Source organism: Prinia subflava, chromosome Z, assembly GCF_021018805.1.
Source record: "Prinia subflava isolate CZ2003 ecotype Zambia chromosome Z, Cam_Psub_1.2, whole genome shotgun sequence".
Classification (NCBI taxonomy): Eukaryota; Metazoa; Chordata; class Aves; order Passeriformes; family Cisticolidae; genus Prinia; species Prinia subflava.
The window spans coordinates 84,189,441-84,210,038 of NC_086283.1; the positions used below are offsets into that span (position 1 = coordinate 84,189,441).

At 40.9% G+C, this 20,598-nt stretch overlaps 1 protein-coding gene across 1 annotated transcript in view; it reads right to left on the minus strand.

Annotated features, from left to right (window-relative positions):
• Positions 1 to 20,598, minus strand: part of ADAMTS12 (ADAM metallopeptidase with thrombospondin type 1 motif 12) — a 149,987-nt gene that overhangs the window by 13,539 nt on the left and 115,850 nt on the right. The window contains exons 17-19 of the mRNA XM_063422663.1: positions 15,726 to 15,852; positions 8,684 to 8,894; positions 5,475 to 6,623 (exon numbers count right to left, since the gene is read on the minus strand). Coding sequence (XP_063278733.1) covers positions 5,475 to 6,623; positions 8,684 to 8,894; positions 15,726 to 15,852 — 1,487 coding nt within the window. The remainder of the gene's footprint in view (positions 1 to 5,474; positions 6,624 to 8,683; positions 8,895 to 15,725; positions 15,853 to 20,598) is intronic.

A 20,598-nucleotide genomic window follows, 5' to 3' on the forward strand; every position in this document is an offset into this window, starting at 1 on the left:
CCAAACACTGTCATTGTATTCTGAAGCAGGAGAGGTTGAAACGTGGTTGGAGACACTCATTTACATTTTTCTGCCTTAGAAAGGGAGGGTCAGTGAACTATACACGTAGAGCCAAATTCAACACACACTAAGCAGCCTGTAGCCGGCATGAGAAACAGCATAAATCATCTGCAAATAAATAATCAGCAAAATGATGAAGACAGCAAATTCTATTGTGTGGTTTGAGCTCGGTGCATGGAAGTGGGAAAATTAAATATGGAGTGCTGAGTCAGTGTCCTTGGAAAAATAAGGAAACTTAAGCTGAAGATAAGGCAGGAAAAAAAATTTTTGATCTCATGGCGATTCCTGGGATTTGTGTCCAAGTAGCCACAAAGGTCCTGTTAAAGGAACCTGCATGCCACTGTTCAGTTTTGCCTAGTGACACATTTACCCAAGACAATTTTTCTGACTGAGAAGACAGACTGCCCCTGTCTTGCTATCTGATGGCTTGAGAGATTCCCCAGCTTTGGTGTATCAGCCTCACGACACCAAGACTTTACTGAAGGGATGCTTAGTCTCTGACTAAAACATTTCTGAGCATACATGAGAAGAGCAAAGATGGCTCCATGGATGATGCTGGGCAGATCACACTGAAAAGGATTTGTGTTCTTGTCTGAGGAAAGTGAAACAGCAGGATCATTTCAAGCCCTGTTGTGTGCAGGGTCAAGAGAGAAAGGTATACCTCAAATGGTTTCAGGATAAAGCCTTAGCTTTCTTGACTGTTGTTTGATGCTAAGTAAGTTTCTGAAGATATACTGCTTTTCCCTTTGTCATTTAGGAACTAAGATTTCCTCTTGGTACAGTAGGTGTCAGTGACAGAGGGAGAAAGTGCAGGTGACTTTACATGACTGATAGCAAAGAGGCAATTAGAATGAGCTGATCTGGTGGTAATGGAGTATCTTTGCTACCCAGAAAGCTCTTAGAAAGGGAAATGTGATGTCTTGAGTTGCAATGCAAGATGTACTCTATTCCCAGTCTGTTGAAACCAGCTGAAGAGGTGTTTTTTCTTTATTTCATAACTCCAGAGGGGAGGAGGCAGGTGTCTTTCTGAAAATGGGCCAAGGGTTAAAACCAGGTGGGGCAGTGTTTCTTTATCTCTTCCATGACCCATCCTCCCTCCAGGGGGATATCTGCTGTTAATGGGACATTAAGGCTCACTGCATGACTGATAAAATGACAAAATTCCATTGTGAGATGCCCCACCCAGTGGGAAGAGCCAGGAATTTCTGCCTGGATAAAACCTGACATTCAGAACACCAGGCAGCTGGTTTTCTACTGCTTTTCCACTGGATTCCCAGAGGAGCCTGTTTTTCCACTGGATTTCCTAGAGGGGGACTGAACCCATCTCACCATCACTGGACCCTTCTACAGGATCATCTCTACTCCTACAGAACCACATCTGTTACTCCAGGAGGATTTATCTGGACTGCTTACAACCCCCTGACCAACAGGATGTCAGGTCATATTCTGAGTCTGTCAGAGTTTCTAGGATTTTTGTTGGGTTGGTTGGTTTTTTGTACTACTACATTTGTATTTTTAATGATCCTGGTAAAGAACTGTTATTCCCATATCTTTGCCTGAAAGCTCCTAATTGAGAAATTAGAAAAATTTAGAGGGAGAAGTTTACATTCTCCATTCCAAGGGAAGCTCCAGCTTTCCCTGGCAGATACCTGTCTTTCCAAACCAAGACATGTGACAGCCCAGAATGTCCCAGGAAAGGAAGTAAAAGTTACAGATACGCACTGGTGGAATTGGGCACTGTCTTGCCCTACTGAAATTAGTGCTCTCCCTTGAGGGGCCAAGTGCCAGACCTGTTATGGGACATGTCACACCTTTCCACCTTAGTGACTATCACTGTTCTTGGCACTACTTATTTACTAGTATGGACATCTCCTACACAGCAAAGCAAAATATTGGCAGCTACTAAAAAAGAGAGAGCACAGCAAGACATCAGGGTAGGGGCAGTGGTCTTGAACTACCAATGTCTTGGAGAGATGTCATGTAAAAACAGATTCAAAGTTTTACTAACAGAGGGCAAACAGAAAGAACAAAAATAAAATCATGAAGCTGTAGATTGAAAATTGATTACAAGCAATGAACAAAAAGAAAAGGTTCTGATAATGTCAGACTCAAGGTGTACATGTGAAATAGATAACTTTAATGAGAAAGAGAATAGATGACTTTATTAATAGAACCATGGAATGGTTGAAATTGGAAAGGATTTTTGCTTAAGAAGGGCCTCTGTTGGGGGTTAGATTTGCCTCTTTTTCACTTACAGAATTTTTTCCCATAAGTTGCTAGGAGAACTTAACAACAGTGCTTAACCTAAACAAAGGAAGCGGCCCAAGGAGATGGCAGCACATGGCTACACCTATGGTTTTGGGCCTCTGGGAGCTTCCCTCAGAGGGGAGATAACGCGAACTTTGGGAAAGGTAAAAGACAGAGCTGGGGGAAGGGAACTCTCTCTTGCTGTCAGCATTGAGGACAGTCAAGCTGCCCCTTGCTGCAGGAAGAGTTCACAGCCATCACTCTGCCTCTGCCTCATCCTGGGATATCTACAGTCATCTGCTCGTGTACCCAGGAATCCTGAGCTCGCTTTCGCAAGCCCTCCCCCCACCTTTTGCTGCTTCTTCAGAGCTTTGAGGCTTTCCTGCTACTCTGTAGCCCTGCCGGGACACCCCTGCTGCTCCAGCTACATCTCATCCACCACCCTGGGACTTTCCATCCTTCCAGCTTGGGCTCTCAGAGTCCTGCAGGGGCACCGAGATCAAACTGCCCTGGGCTTTGTGAGAGAAAGCCCTCAAGGTTCCTGGTTTTCTTTATTATTAATGCTGTAGCTGTGGTTTGTTTGTTTGTTTTGTCATATATACTAGTAAAGAACTGTTATTCCTATCCCCATACCTCTGCCTGAAAGCCCCTTTTAATTTTCTAATTTAGAATAATTTGGAGGGAGGGGATTTGAATTCTCCATCTCTAGGGAGGTCCTGCCCCCTTCCTAGCAGATACCTGTCCTTCAAACCAAGACAGGCCACCTACAGGCAGTAAGCCAGAACCATGTCCAGACAGCTTCAGAATATCTCTGAAGATGGAGACTCCATAAATTCTTTTCCATCACTTCTTCAAATTTGAAAAATGAAGTTCAATGTGTCACACTTCCCACAAAGCTTATTTTAACGAGAAACAACAGCTTGAATGAGAATAGCAAAAGTACTAAATTACTAAAGAATAGCAAAATTAGATGCATTAAGTATCCTCAAATTGACTTACTTCATCAGTTCTGTGAAACCAAATGTATTAACCTTATCTCTGCATTCATTCAGGTGTTCACTCAATAATCTTTAACTGTTGAGAATTAATTTTTGTAATAGATTGGAAAAATCCTAAACAATTATGTAAGAACATCTTTCAATTTATCTCTAAGAAAATAAGAAGTCCTATCTGTGGTCCAATGGAATGCTTCACCCAAGCTGACTCCACAAGAAGATAAAAACCAAATTATTAAACAATCAAGATCAAAATGGCCAATACTAACAAAGACAATAAAGCAATAGAAAGGCCCACATGCACCTATCTATAAGAAATATTTCAATTGAATCTAATATCCTTTTCTGACAGGGTAACATGGCTTAATGAAAACAAGGAGCTGGCTGATGTGATGCATTTTTATGTCATTGTGTAAAGCATTATTTTAGAAAATGGAAATACAGTTTAGGTGAAATAATTACAAGATTGGTGACCAGCTAACTGAAAAACTGTAATAAAGTGGTTCTCAGTGGTTCAATGTCAAAATGAACAGACATTTCAAACATGGTTCTGCAAGGCTCTGTCCAAAGCCAGGATCTCTTCAGCATTTTCATGAACTACCTGAATGAGGAAAGACAGCATACATTTAAGACATTTGAAAAAGCTAGCAGACTAGGCAGGAATGTTGAAATCTGAATGCAGTGACACCTCACCACAATAAAAACTGTAAGAAAGCAGTAGCCTGAAATAAAAAAAGAGATGTAAAATACTACATTTAGGGAAAACTTCTTATGCATACCTACACACACATACACACATGTATATATACACACACACACATATGTAGCTCCCAAATGTAACTGAGAACTTCTGGTGATCTAGAAATACTGTAGTGAGGATCCAGGGTTTACAATGGACCACAAATTGAATACAACAAAGCAAGATGGTTGCAAAACAAGACAAGTCTCATTTCTACATTCACTAAGAGGGTAATAAATAAAATTATAATAATTACTTGATTTTATTTGCCATGTGTCCACTGGGCCCACAATGAACATCACTGATAAGAAATATGTGATGAAACTGAAGCAATGTAGATATATGTCTCCAGGTATTTAGAGAACACAAGAAAATCTCAAAAGAATTTAGATGTCAGACCCCAAAAGAGTTATTAATCAGATAATTTTCCTCTGCAGTCTGCATATAAAAAAAGAGAATGCTCATTTGCAGTATGGAAGATGTTGTCTACATATAAGGAAAATATTTCAAGGTGGATAATGAATGAGTAGGACAGACTAGACTGTAGCACCTCTGCATGACAGGCCTTTGCTCAGGCTGTGGGGGCCTGGGGCCACAACCATTCCCTTGGTGTTCTCTTGTAGGGTGTTGCACCCAAGCAGCTCTAAAAGCAGGTCTTCTCCTACAGGGGTATGTGCAGGGGGGAACGCTTCACCTGTCCCACCAGAACATGGGAAGCTAAGGCCATTCTCACCTGGCCACAGGAAGGCACAAGCTGAAAGTCCAAACTGCCTTCAGGAGTGCACGTCCTAAACAAGTGCGGATGCACTGGGGACAGAGCAGGGGTCTTACTCACTGTCTGCATCCAACACAGGTCTAGATATGCCTCCGCTGACATGGGATACACTTAGTCATCTCATGCTGTCCTTTTTGGCCCTCAATTTCTGCACTTGTATGATGGCAAATCATTCCCAGCAGACCCAAGGGCAAACAGGTACACAGACCTTTGACAGCATTCTCCATCAATACTGAGACACAGAGGCAGACTAGCACTAGGAGGTTTCCAGATCTGACCCTCTTTAGCTTGGTAAAAAAGACCATCAGAAAACGAGATGTTAGTTCAGACACATCTCTCACTTTAGGTATACTGAGTTCAAGAATATAAAATCCATTAGCATAAAAAGAACTCTGTTTACATAAAAATAAAACTTTACAGTGGAAGGTATTAAATAAAAGTTTGTAAAATATGGACAGGCCCCATGATGACATATTCATTCTCTGTAAGCAACCCAATCTTAGATATCCCAAGTTAACACCTTTTTTTTGTGATAAGTATTTCATATGTATGATACTGATTTCAGAATATTGTGACAAACTAAGAAGCTTCATTTCCCCAGCAGTATTTCAGACAGCTGTTCACACTCTCCACTTCTTATGAGCAAAGAATAACTTACCTCACTCCAGTTGCCTACTATCCAGTAGGCATCACTGGGCAAACTGTTGGATGTTATTACGTGACTGTTGTTTGTAACATTCATTAAAACACCCTCAGGTGCTGCACTTTGGTTGTTCCTAACATGCTTGGGAGCTGAGGATTTAGTGCTGGTAGCTATGGTGTCAGGCAGCTTTATTTCTTCTCTGCTGTCATCAGTCTGGTCTCTTGGTGCACGACCAAACTCTGTGGGCATTTCTGTAACCATTGCTTGTGGGGTAGTTACCTCTACAAAAGGCACATCAACTTGCAGACTGACATGGTTTGCTGCTGTTGGAAATGCCAGCCCTTGTTCTGCTCCACTAACAGGATTGAGCACGTTAGGGTCTCTGTGATGAGATGCTGGTGGGGACTGAGAAGTCATCACACTCTCCTTCTGAGTGGCAGGTGAAGCAGTGTCCAAGGTTGTGCTTCTGGTCCTGATTTCAGGATTGAGTTCTGTGCTGTAAAAGAGATGATCCATTTTCTTGCTGACTCCAAGTGGCCCATCAGTGTTGTCAGATTCCTCAGTTAAGTAATCGTAGCTGGATGTTATTTCTGGATTACTGGTAAAAGAGGAAACAGGAGTGTCCTCACTTCTTTGCATCTCATTCTCTGAAACCGGCTCACTTTTAGAAGTGTTTTCAGCATGCCTTGTAATTTCAGTAGTAAAGCTGTTATGAAAAGGCCATGAAGTACTATTTTGATATGAGCTATTTTCAGTAGAAACAATTGGGTAATTGTAAACATCACTTGATTCAGCAAAATTATTTTGTGATGTCCTGTTAGCTGCTCCCTCTTTTCCTGAGATATCGACCAAGCCAGAGGATGTAGTCAAACAGGGAGTTACACTTTCATGCTCGGGTATTTTTGTTGTTGTATGGAACCTGGGGTTTGGTCTGGGTGTTCTGCGAGGAAGACTCCGTTCAGGGTCAGCAGTTGTTTTTCTGATTATGATCTTGCCTCTTCTGGGTGCCTGTGGGGGCATCAGAAATCTTCCAGCAGAAGGACATTGCTGAAGACCACACAGGGCCTTCGAGTTTGGTCTCTTGGAACTATCACATGGCTCATCATTATTTTTGGAACAAGTGACATTACGAGTCCTTATTCCACCACCACAAGTGACTGTACACTGCAAATGAAAAAGAATTAATGTATCTCCCTTCTTCATTCCACTGCACATAAGTATCAGATGGCATTTGGTTAAAATAAAGAAGCATCATGACAAATAATCAATTACAACAAAGATGTTCCAGAAGAACAAGCCTGTCATTCTAGTGGTGTTCTGCTACCATGGAGTTCTTTCCAAATTCTTTGATAGTAAATGCCACCTGAGGGAAATTGTAGTGAAAAAGACTACATGATAAAGGCAAAATATCAAAGTAATATGATAGAATTTGATTTCTTCATTGACTCACAAAGTCATCTAGCCAATACGTTTTCCATTAGATTTATAAAAAAGAAGACTAAAACCTGGAATCAAACCCACACCTGACTGGCTCAGTGCTGCTCACGGTGCCACAAACCTGTTGTGGTTGGTGATCCATGCAGCTCACAGACCCTCGCTGACTTTATGAAACGGATTTTTCATCCAGTCTTACTACAGCCATGAACAGCTGCCAGAGCTGCTGGCATGTCTCCCCTCAATTAGAGACTACTGAAAGTAAGTAGCCAACTTGGCTTCTAGTTAAATGAGAACACTGTTGTGTGTAAAGGGTGCTGGCAGCTAAGAAGACCAAGCTTTTCTGTGATTTTTTTCATCCTCAGGCCCTCAGGTACAGTTATACCCTCAGCAGCTGTCACTCCACTAAGGTTTTTATAAAATCACACTTCTCTGGTTTGAGGTACTGAGGCTGGATGACTGGTTGAGTAGGAATGGAGATATTACAAAAAACCTACTGGAAGAATTCTTCCTGGGATGCAAGGAAGCCTAACCAGGTTCCCAACATGAAGTGATGAACTCTCCTTTTGGCCGGACTTTATTGCCCCGGCACATCTAACTCATTTTAGACCTAGTCTGGGTCACAGGGCAGTAGAAACACCAGTGACTCTGTGTTGCTGGGGCATTCTGTTGTTCACAGATGTAAAATAACATCAGCTCTGCAGCAATAGGAACAGGAAAGCAATCAGAGTAGCCTCACAGTAGATAGGTTCATCAGTTCCTGTCATTTGTGCAGGTGAAATAGCCTGTGCTACACTCTCTTTCCAGTTTCTGCAGGTGTAAAAATGTATTTTAGTCAATAAGTTTTAAATATAATCCAGCAGCACATGAGCACTGGCAGTGTACTATTCCTACAGAATTGTACTACTAGTCATGTAAGCTCAATCTATTTTTTTCACAGGTATTTAAAGCATGGGGGTTACTCAATTTACAAAACTCTTAGCAATCTGTGATGATGGTGTGAGAGCAGCATAAACCAATCCAACATAGTCACAAGATTTTTTTAGTTCAGTATGTGACTGTTCTCATGGCAGTGAGTCTAATGAAAAAAAAAAGACTAAAGAGAAAGATGAGAGAAGAGTTTTCAAAAAAGAAGGAAAGATAGTAGTTACAGCTGGAAGGGACCCTCAACAATCATCTGCTCCAACTGCCTGAGCACTTCATGGCTCACCAAAAGTCAGAGCATGCTGATAAGGGCATTGTCCAAAAGCACTCTTAAACACTGACAGGCTTGGGATATGGAACACCTCTCTTGGCAGCCTGTTCTAAGGTTTAACCACCCTCCCAGCGGAGAAATGCTTCCCAATGTCCAACCTGAACCTCTCCTGATGCAGCTATGAACAATTCTCATATTTCCCAAAGCTATGGGAAAAAGGAAAGAGTTTTGGATGCAAGAGATATGAATATAAAGAATTTAAAAACGCTTTGCTGAGCTACAGAGATGACAGTAGTCATCCCCCCAGTCTGGCCCACAGCAGGCATTGCTCTCTCACAGACTCTTTGGCACTAAGCACACTACATTCTACAGTCCTAAAAGCTCAGCAAGGTAACACGCAACACTTCCTGAAGTCTTTAGAAAGCAGAGCTGATTTTTTTTTCCATATACAAAGGATTTGTGAACACATTAAACAAGAAAAAAGTATTTTCGAAAAAAAATTTAAAAGGCAAACCAGCAGGTCATTGGTCCTCTCTGCTGACTGTAATAGGTCATTTTGAGAAAAAGTTCAGTGTTTCAGCTGACATGAATTTACCTGAGTCCAGTTGCTCACTGTCCAATCAGATGGGCACAAGATATCTCTGTTGCATGACAGATGGGTCTTTGGTTTAAGCAGGTGCTGGCACTCCGTGACATCCAGTGCCTGTTCATCAGATCCCACTGTCTGGATGCAAAGTACAGTTCTCTTCTTCTGGCCAGTTGGGCCACATGTGGTCGAGCATTTCTGCCATTCCCCTGCCCACCACCTGAAAATCAGCAGGGTGAGAAACATCAGAAAACAACCCACCACAAGCACATCAAAGAAAAGGTCAGAGACTGCAAAACAAAGAGCCAGTTATTTAAAATCTGGGCTCAGATATATGCTTTTCATTAAGTTTAGATCAAGCTCTCCCAAACACCCTGTGCTCTAGTACCAGCCAGTCAGTGAAAGAGAGAAGACAGAAGCAGGCGCTGTTATGCTTCAATAAATTGTAAAAATCTACTGAGTAGGTAGACCTTCCAATCCAAATTTGAGGAACTACAAGCAAATCTACTTAAGCAAGTAATCTATTTACTCTAGCCTATTGTTTTTGTGTTTATTGCTACCTCAGTATAGAAGACCTAACAAATGAGAATCACTAGGGAGTCTGTAATGACAGCATAGAGGCAGAAAAGGTCCCGTTAACCACGTCTGAGCAGCCAGTACTGCACAAATACTCAAACTGGCTCTCCGTGATGTTACCTCCACAAGGCCTGTTCCACTAGGGGAAGCAGTGAGGCACACAGCCATAAAAACAGGTTGGTCAGAGCTATGCTGAGTGGGATCAGTGCCCTGCAGCGCTGTCCCTCTGGGCATGGTGTCCAGGTCTGCACCAGGCCAGACTTTTCTGTACTTTATTCCTTCAGGAAGTAGAAATGAGTCCCTTATGTGTCTCTGGCATGATTAACATCAGTCTTTCATACTGTGGTATGCAATTTTCCACCAAACTAAGGGTAACTCTTTCCTCTAGAACAGTATTTTCCCATGTAAAACGTTTTACCAACAAGAGCTGTTCTTTTTCTATTTGGTACTCCTTAGCATTTCTCCAGCATCATCCAACTATTTTTTCTCAGGCTGACCCAGAGCAGATTGTTCACCAGCATATCTGCTTTCCATGATAAGAAAGGGGAGCAAAAATTTCTGGGTTTGTACAGTTTGAGAAGCATTGGCATCAACTGTGACATTTACCTAAAGATTTATCTTTATAGTTTAAAAAGAGAAGGAAAAATATCAAACCATGAACAGCATTTTTCCTTCAGTTAAGCATGCCATAAGCAAGAACACAACTTCAAGCTGCTGTACAAAAAATCTAACACAGCTCTAAACTCTAAGCCACAAAAGCTCCTAAACAGTATTGCTTGTTTCAGAGTTTTCAAGGAGGTCACAGCAAAGCCTTATAATGAAAACAAAGCAGGAATATATTTGGAAGACACCTTTCTAGAAAAATAGGCAGAAAAAGTTGCTTCCAGATTACAACCAACAGCATTCTGTTTGTTTTGGTTCTTTTTTCCTTTTAAGATCCATGAACTTAGAGACAAAATAACCCTATTCTGATAAATATATCAAAGTTCAGCATCCAGATTTATAACAGTTTTTATGCTTTGTCTTTGCTGGTAACTCCTCTCCCCACTGTAGTTTCCATGCTACTTAATTAATTTTTACTTCCATTGCAAATGAGCTGCCACTGATGTGGAAGGCACTGGTATCTACTCCTAATAACTAAAATAAAAACAACCCACACAACCAAGACTTAGAGCCATCAAGCTACGATAGAGCTTATTTGTTCAGCCATCTGGTCCTCTCTGTGGTACCTACACCCATCTTCTTCCTGTTTGTTAATCTATACACACACCATTTCCTTTTAAGTTACTCTGAAGCCCTTCGTGGCACTGACTGCTTCGCTCCAGAATGCCACCACAACCCAGTGGTAAGATCTCTGGACTTGATTAACTAAAAAAAACACCCAAAATATCTTTCTCCTCCTCTGGCTTTCCTTCAGATTGTTTCTTGTTCTTCCAGGTCTGCAAATAACAAAGGAACTCTAACAAGCAAACAGAAAAAGTAAGTACACCTCTGCAGAACACAGCAATAATAAAAAAAAAGAAAATAAGAAAATAAAAAGAAAAAAAAGAGGAAAAAAAGGAGAAAAATTATAACCACCCGAATCAAGCCATTTCTGGGTTGTTATCATCTCTTCCATCTTCTTTACAATTTTATCTCTTCTATAATCTTGTAAATTGCTGACATTTCGGCACAAATGGAACATAAATATGTGAATTGCTCTATTAATTTTAATGGGACTGACTGGATTATATATTTCGAGGTACAGATATGCTAAACTGACACCTCTTTCCCCTCAGCATTTGAAAATGGCTCTGACTGAGTGTTTAACAATTGGCACGTTGAAATACCAAACTCCAAGCAATAAATTATCAGAGCTTACCACAGAAGCTATCTTGAGCAGCAGTAATGGTGTGTGATTAACTGTTGCACACAAAACACTTTTTGAAAGCTGTAGAAGTAGTCATAAAAGTCAGGTGCTCCAGTTAGAAAGTCCCAAAATTAAGATTTTATCCTATTCCATCTTCATATCAAAATAAAACTACAGTCAGCCAGGTAATTTTTTCTGTAGACTTCTTCCTCACTCAGTGAAAGTAACTTCAAGAAACTTGCTCTGACTGGAAGTTTACTCTTACCAGTAACTGGAATTTTTGATATTGTGTTCTCCTATTTTCATCCTAGGGCACATGCATATGCCTTAAACATCCAGGAGTCAGAAACCTGACATGGAATCACCTGTGCTCCTGTCTCTTTGTGGTTTCTGCTTGAGGACCTGAGCTGTGGCATCTCAAGCAAAGGGGAACAAAGGCAAAGCAAGGATGGCAAAATAGCCAACACCCATTTGTCTGTTCTGGTACAGGATGCCCCAGAGGAGGCTCTGGACCACAGAGAAGAGAGCAGCACCTGACTGGCAGCTTTGCCAAACTCAATGCTTATCTTGGAGCTTTTGCTGTCTCCTCACACTGCAGAGGGCATAAACAAAACTGGATGTGACTGTCAAACACACGTCCAGAATTAACACAGCAATCTGAGCTCTGAATAGGCAACTTCTGAGATGAAATGACCAAGCTGTTGCATCTCCCAGCCATGCTGAAGACTCTGGTGAGAGACTGAGACAAGCTGGTGGAAACTAAAGCCTCATGGGAGTCACCACCCAATACCTGTTCCTACCCCTGGTTTCTCATTTTACCTCTGGCATTTACTGCTACAGAAGCTGAGAGGTTATTAAGTATTAATGCATCAACAAATCCCTGCAAAGTGAAATGACTGTCTTATCTCCATAGGCAGGCATGGCATGGAAAGATTGTGGTAGCAAACAAACAAACAAGCAAAGTGCACAATTTAGGTAATTCATTTGCATGAGCACTCATTTTCCTCAGACTCTCAAAACAGAGAGCAGCCTATCTGGTGAAAACATTACCTCAGGTAGTTTTGAGCTGCAGGTGTGAGTGCTCAGCTCTTCTGCAATCAGACCTGGGACAGAGATAGGAAGAAAATCTCATTCTTTCAGGTGGCATTCAGCTGCCTTAAATGAGACTTATCTTCTCCCCACAAACTGGGTTTCTAATGCTTGTAACAAATTAGGCAGAACCCAAAAGCCCATTACCTAGTCCTCATCTACACACAGAAGATGTGTGATGAATGATGTGTGAATCCTGCTGAAAAAGCAGTAGCGTGGGGTTTTGGGGCTATGGGGCTGAATGTTCTCTCCTTGCCATCATGGCATGTCACACCTAAAGAGAGACTGTTGGCTTTCATTAGGCATTTGTCCAGCATCAGGCGCTGCAAATACCAACAGGGCATGGGTTCTCACTCTGTGCACTGGAATAGAAATCAGGTTTCCTATTCTTATTATGCTGTTGGAAGTGCACTAAGCAGTCTGGAAGAAGGACAACACAATAACCAAGTACTTGTAAAATAATCTATTTATGGTTACTCTGTTCAAGTGGGTAGTCAAGTTGAAAAAGCCTCAGACAATTTTCTTTACAGGGGAAAGCAAAAGTTTACTCACAATGCTGTAAGTAGTTAAAATCTCACTCTTTTTCAAGTAATATCCATTGATTTTAACTTTAACACTTATGGGACTAAATACCTGTCTACCAAAGAAACATTCAACTGGAAACCATACTCCATAGCAAAATGTGGAAAAAGGCACAATTTATGCTACAGTCTCAGTGCTCTGCACCTAAGAAATATCACTGAACTAGTACATGAGTGGCTGCATGACATTTTAACTCTCAGCTGTCTAGCCACCTTTATTTTGTTCTGAATCAAAACACGGCATAAATGTATTGTGATATTTTAAATTCTTTTTCCTTTTCCTCCAAATTATTTTAGGAGAAAGTGTAATAATGAGTGTAATAATAAGCATAAAATAAATACAGTGCAAACCAGCTGACAAACAAGAATGTTAAGGCTTAGACTTCTGAGAAGTCTGTAATCTAAACAGTTTACAATCGACTTCCTGAAATGGATTAATGAGATGCCATCTGGTTTGTTAGAGCCACAACCATTTTATTTGTCAGTAGCTTCTGTTATTGAAGAAATTTGATAAATTATCTATTTCTTATTTAGTGGTCTAGTAGCATGTTTTTCATCTGTGGGATTCAGTAGGGAACAGCCATCATTTTTCAGCTAGAATGTACTATACAGCACCTGGTTCACTGTTGAGAAGTGCAAGGTCATCCAATGATTTCAGTTCTGTGGCTGCAGCACTAAACAAAGGTCTCCTGCAGTGTTGTGTTTCACAGCACTGTCCTCACCTCTAGCAAAGAATTTAACCACCTCTCTGTGGAACACTTTGTCCTCAGCAGCTTCACATGGACTCTCAGTTATGCCATAGAATGCCACGTAGCACAGTCACACCCGCCTCCAGCACTCAGGCTTTCTTTAGAACCAACAAACTGCACTAAATTTCCTTGGGTTTCAAGGGAAGATTAGTATACATCTGTCTGGATTAGAGGTGCCATATATGCCATGGAAAAGTGAATACAAGCTAATCCTCATGCTGGATCTACAGCCTGGTACAGAGAGCAGATTTACAAATGGAGGGGCTTGGTAAGACAGAGTAATAATCTGTTCTTTGCTGCCATGTCTTCTGACACAAGAACCCAGGGCCACCAACAGAAGACAGTGAGAGCCAGGTTCAAGACAGTTAAAATGTGGTGGGATGCTTCACACAGGCACTAGAGCCATGGTAGCTCTTGCAGAGGAAGTTGTATATAATAGAAGTTTTTCAATACTGCAGAGGGAGACTGAATGAGTGAGGTTCATCGGAGGTTACTGATTAGACAAGCCATAAAAACCTCAAGAAATGCCTTGAATTAAAACCAGTTGGAAGTTGGAAGAGCATTACAAAAGAAATCTGATTTATGGTTGACTTATTCTTCCTAAGGCATGTAGGCCCTGCTGAGAGCCAGAACAGGGACTCAGACCCTTGGTCAAGCTCCTACAGTCACTTTTGTGTTACTAAGAGAAAAATAAATATGCAACAGGACTCTAGAATTAAATACATGTGGTTTTCCTGCACTGGACTTTGTTGTGATTTTGCTGTCCTCAGAAAGATGGCTTGTGATTTCCCTGCAGCACAGAATGAGCTCAAAAAGCATCACAGGCTGTCAGCACACAAGAGCTTTTCTGCCTGGTCTTCAGAAGTTTGGTTTATGCATTCTGCAATCTGCTCAACAAGGGACAAATTCCCCTCCCTCACTTTCAAGAGGAGGTCTGAATAATGCTGTCACTTAGAACAAACAGCATAATTTGAGTTAATGAGGATTTTCAAAACTGATAGTTTATATGTGCCATAAAAAACACCTCAATATGTATGGGTAGCCTCAGCTCCCAAACAGTCAAGTGATTAAAAAGTTTGGTCTCCTGTCAGTTGATTTCCTGGCAATCTACAAAGAATTATAAAGGCTGGTAGTCTGTGCTGCAAGCACAAAGATGTAACTCCCACAGAAAGGATCATATACTGTTGTGAAAATACTTGGAAACAACTAATAAAACCAACAGCCATGCAGAACTTTTAACATCAAAATGTCATGAAATTCACTCCTGGCAAATGCAACACAATGAACTCCAAGGACTCATTGCTTTGATTTGATTCTGATTGAACTAGATTTATTAGGGAAAGACTGGTGTACCTTTGTGAACAGCACGAGAAACAACTTTCAAAGACAATAGAAGATAAAACCAAAGTACCTGAAGCATGAAACAAAACCCAATATTGATGTCTTCCAGCAAATCTGTGCCTGCTGTACAAGCCTTGCAGTACAGTTCTGCAGGCACCTGGAGTGTTTAATCCTCCTTATCCTATTGGCTAAAATGGTAGCACAGAAAAACCAGAGATGGATATAAATTAAGACAATGTTATGAGAAAGGAAAGAATTATTCCCATGTGATCACAGAATGAAGAAAACTGCACTTGACTCAAAGTTAAAAATAAGAAGATACATAATAAAAATGCCAAATACTGTATTATAAAGAAATATAAACTTTTTAGAACTAGTTTTTAGTTCTAAAACTAAAAATTAGTTTTAGAAGTAGGCATTTTCACTCATGACCTCTCATAAAAAGGACAGAAATGTATTAAAAAATACTGAGCAATGACTTCTAAAGGCTACGCTAATTGTTTTTGGAACACACCTTCTTCCCAGCTCACTTGAGCTAAGTCAAGTTTTTTAAATAGAACTTATAGGGTCTTCAGGCACACCTGCACCCAAACAGAACAAAAATAGTATCTACATACATGAGAGAACAATCTCTGCCATTTCCAGCACAGACTGCTCAGTAACTTGCCTTAGAAACCTCTCAGGATGGCTGACCCACTGAGTTGTTTACGGTGCGGTTTCTGGCACCTTGCTCTGCAAGGAGCGGCAGCCCTCGCACGGCACAGGGCAAAGGGCAGGCGGTGGGTGCCAGCCGGCCCGGCATCAGGAACACCTTGCCGTGGTCCAGGCTGCTCCTGGCCACGCCCAGAGCCCGCCCGTGCCCTTACCTGGGCGGGCAGTCCTGCTCCTGGCACTTCTTCTGCCGCCCGTGCGGCCGCCGCGCCGGGTCGCAGAAGGAGCTCGTGGTGGCGCCGCTGCCCCTCCACACGCAGTGCGCGCTCTGCCGCCGCAGCCCTGCCGGAGACACGGGAAAAGAGCAGTGGTCCCTGCGGCCGGGGTCAGCTGCACATACCCCCGGTATGCGCACCCTCCTTCGGGCAGGCTGAAAAGGTTAGGCAGAGCTCTTCTGCACCAGATCAGACCTCGAGGGACATACTAGAAAGCACTTTCCTTAATGTATTTGTTAGCCTCAGAAAGGACTCCTGGCAGGCCCTCGGGGAGGTTTAAATGGCCATGAAGGGTTCTTAAGTTACCCACGAGGGGTAAGGGGAAACACAGCAGCATCAGGCTATTCACAGCAGTCCTGGTTTTGCTGCTTTGTTCATAAGAAGGCTGTTTAAGCGGAACACAAACCACAGTTACAGAATACCCTGTGACTCTTAATGTGAATTCAACTTCTAAGAATTTTTGGTACATATTTTGACTGAAATTGATGATGAAAAAGGTCTTATATTTTCTAAGTAAATAATACACAACATTCAGCACAAGAGGCAAAGCATAGTACTGAAGAGACACACAGAAACAATCCATACAAATAATCTGGTTTATTTCCTAACATTTCCATTTATACAAAATCCCACTCATTTAACAGAAAGAAACATGAACCAAAATATACTACATCACCCTAGTGTGAATCTAAAGAAAGCTGGTTTCCAGGGCCTCCTTCCCACACAGTTCTGCAGTAATTTGAGGCAGATCTCATGTTGCAACCCAATGTAAACAAAAGTATTGCAATATTACAGTTTGAAATGTTGCAGTGAGACTGATATGGAGGCATTAAAATAGTCCAAACAAATCTTAAGGATTAAAAAGAGTAAAAAAGCATTTATTAACTCTCATGAAATTAACTGTTCTATTAATTCATAGCAATTAATACACACATGGTGGATCATGCATCTCTGGAACTTTTATCCTTCTCCTGGAATGCACAGGGCCTAACAGCACTGTTATGGCATCAAGGATAGGCTATTTTGCAGTATGTTTAGGAAATAAGCTTTTCCTTTCCTCAGGCCTCCTAATAACTAGTGTGGGAAAGTATGTGGAAGATAAGAACAGCAATCCATAGAAAATAATTGGAAAATAGTAATGTGTTCCTCTCCAACATACAGACTCACAGGATCATAAAAATGTAAAGGTTGGAAAAGCCCTGTAGGATCAACAAATCCTATCATTAATCCTGCACTGGCTCAACAACATAGAATAGAGTTTTGCATGCATATTTGGGTAATTTCATAGAAGCCACTGGGACCCTATATTCCTTTTTATACCACCAGAGAAAAGCAGGTATGTGAGGAAATGCTTTCACTTTTTGATTACTTTCAGACTTCTGACTGAGACATATAAAACAATTACCAACTACAGGACAAGATTTGATGACTGACTTTCCTCCAGTCATTTATGAAGGCTGATTTCTAGAACAGTGATTAGTGTCACCTGTAAGGGAAGATTAAGGGACTGAGCCATTCAAGCTCCAGGGTCCATGGTGGGGAAGCTGCTGCAAGACCGCAGAAAGTCTGGACATCTTGATCTCTTATTTGTAGGTGACTTAAACAGGAGAAAGATTTTTGGCTCAGCACAGGACTCCCAGGGAGCAGTGCTCTCTTTTATGCTCTGGTATAAATGTGACTAGAAAATTTAGCAACCTTTCTGCTAGCTGTAAACAAAGCAGTTCCCAGAAATGTTTTGTCCCTTTCAAAATCATGATATGTTGCTGTTCCAAATATAAACAATGAGAAATCTTTGGCTTGATAAATTTTAGTGTCATTTCAGCTGCTGCAATTCACTTTAAAACCCCTATAAACCTTTGCAAAAGTTTCTCTTTGAAGCTGTACGTTCTCATAAAATAATCATCTGACATAAATGAACTAGTTTATTCTAACAAAAAACTTCTTTATAAGAGTTATGTGAACTCCCACTGTAGTTTCAAAATCTCTGGCAGTTCAGCTCCAAAGTTGGAAGGAATCCTATATGCCTATATGAATATACACACAAAAATGTAGGTTTTTATGACACAATGAAACATTTGGATTTATCAGCTTGAGCAAGTTGAACTAGAAAACACAGCAAAGTAGACAACTTGTCACTAGTGACACTGCCCTAGCAAGTATTTACACAGTTATATAAATTTAATGGGTAGTATCCTATTTAAGCCACAGATTAAAAATTCTAAATATACTGAAACCTCAGTAATATTTGAAACCCAAACCTTATTACTTAACTGTTTTGAGAAGTAGCTGTTTTCCCCCCTTCACCACTTTTATTTCTCTCTGACCTCACTGCTGACTAGTTCACCTGATGTGTGCAATCTCAGGTCTGTGAAAAAACCCTACAATATCTCTGGGAAAGACAAGGAGAAACAATGAAAGATAATCATCAAATCAGAGAATAATCTTCATTTCACTAAATCTGCACAGAGATTCCTTCTAGTTCTCTGTGACACTTCATCCCTAATGCAGGACTCTTTAGATGTGAGGCTGACCCACACAGATCTTGATTTCTCACTTGGTTTGCCAAGAAAGGTACCAGTTCAAATCATCTAGGTCTGAAAGGGTTTGAAAGAGAGATTAGAAATCTTTATGCTGCAGAGCTCTCAGTTTGAGCTGTAAACAACAGAAATGAAGAATCATAAGCAAGTGTATAAAAGGTGTATGAGCAAAAAACATATCTGATATTAGAGCTCATTTGAACATGTCTGAGTTGTTCATTTAGATCCTCTGCAAGAAGTTCACTTTGTATTTGAATGAATAAATTATATTCTGTGCATGCACAAGTTATGCACAAAATACAAGTGTCAGTCTTTACATTCTCAACACTATAAAACTCAGACCCACAACAGTGAATGGAAACAGAGTGGCCTTGGTATTCTAAAATCAACACACTGCAGGTTTAGGAACACCTGGAGATAATTTTGCAAAGCAGTCTGTATAAAAGCTGTGAATGATTTAGAGGGCACGTAACAGTTAACCCCTCCAAAAATCTTGGAGTTAAGTCCTTTTGCAGAGCTTTGAAAATCTGCCAATTACCAATGTTATCTACAGAGGAAAAAAATTTTTATATTGGCTGATTTTTATATTGGCTGCTCCCTTAGTTGCAGCTGTGCTGTGCAATGCTTTTTGTTACATTTAATACTACTCAAAGCGGGTTCTAAGAAACAAGATTAAAACCTTTAGACAAGGAAGAAGGATTTAGACTTGTAATTCCAACATTACCCATTCCATGATTATTTAAAGAAGGAATAATAGGTAGTTGGTCTAGAAAAAATCTCAGTGACACATTTTAATTAATCTGCATGTAAAAAGTTTACAGGCTCTACCTGCTGTTGTGACAGCAGCCTCTGGTGGGACAGCTCTTGTCTAGAGGATGCAGCAGTTTACAGGACATCAGTGTGCACACATTCTGACTGCATAGCAGTTCCTTTCAGCAGAAAGCAAACGGCAGGAAGAGATTCAACCTGTCCTGCACTGAGGACAGAGAAAGGGCTTTTACTACAAATTGTCCCCGTTGGTGTTTGCCATGAACTGGACTGCAATATAATTACTTATCTACCTTTTACACTGCAAATGAATATCAGGTATTGCAATGTGCTCTCCTTTTCCCTGCATGCAATATCACGTATACTTGCCACAGAAAACACTGATTTTTCAGAGAGTATTTTTCTCCCCAGTAGACTGGCCAGAGCCTTCTTTGATATTACAGTATATGGGAGCACATGAAGGAAATGGAGAAAGCCATGAACATTTCAATCTTCTGTTTCTCCACTGCAGCAGAGCTGGAGAAGGTAGCTACCTTGAGACCAAGAATCTGGGGGAAAATATGTCCAGGGAGCTTCCGCGGGTTCAATCTGGGAACAGACAGATTCACTCTACAAAGTCTTTATTCATCACTGGGAATTTTTCCCAGCACATTTCCCGTGGGTAAGGAGCTGCACCATAGGGTTAACATCATATTTTTTCTCTTAGGACTGATGAAGCTTTCCTGCATCAGTCCACTACCCTGCCTGTAGCCCAATTTATTATTCTCTAATGCAAGTTTTCTTTCTTGGCTCCATAAAGCATTTGTTTGTGTTGTCCTGATTCCTGTGGCTACAAGAGGCTGAAGTACCCTTGGATTTATGGTTGTGGTTTTGACCAGTGCTGATGAAAGGACCTGTGCTGGGTCTTTGGCAGGTCCAGGTTTGCTAAGAGAAGTCTAGGTAAGGATCAGTTTCTCCCACTGGCTGTGGCTGTCAAAGTTACTTCAACAGTTCATCTTTCTTGGTCCTCCTTTTTTATCCTAAAAATATTGGTTTGTTTACCAAATGGTAATTGCAATAATCCTTAAAAGCTATTTACTACTAATATTAGGCTAAATAAATACAGCTTTTTTTAGTTATCTCTCTGTAGTGTTGTCTTCAATACAAGTTGTCATCCAGCACACCCATAACAGATGATCTTGTCTACTTCAGTGCACTTTTTATCTTATAAACTTTTCAGAACACTTTAAATGTCAGTGATTTGGTACAACAAATATGTTGCTGCCAACAGCAGTAAGTTCTGAATCTAAACACACTGAACATTCACATAAAATCAATCACAGAATCACAGAATCAATAGGTTGGAAGAGACCTCCAGGATCATCAAGTCCAACCCAACCCTAACCTAAACTAAACTATGGCACCAAGTGTCACATTTAGTGTTTCCTTAAACACATCTAGGGATGGTGAATCCACCACCTCCCCAGGTAGACCATTCCAATACTTTATCACCCTTTCTGTAAAAAACT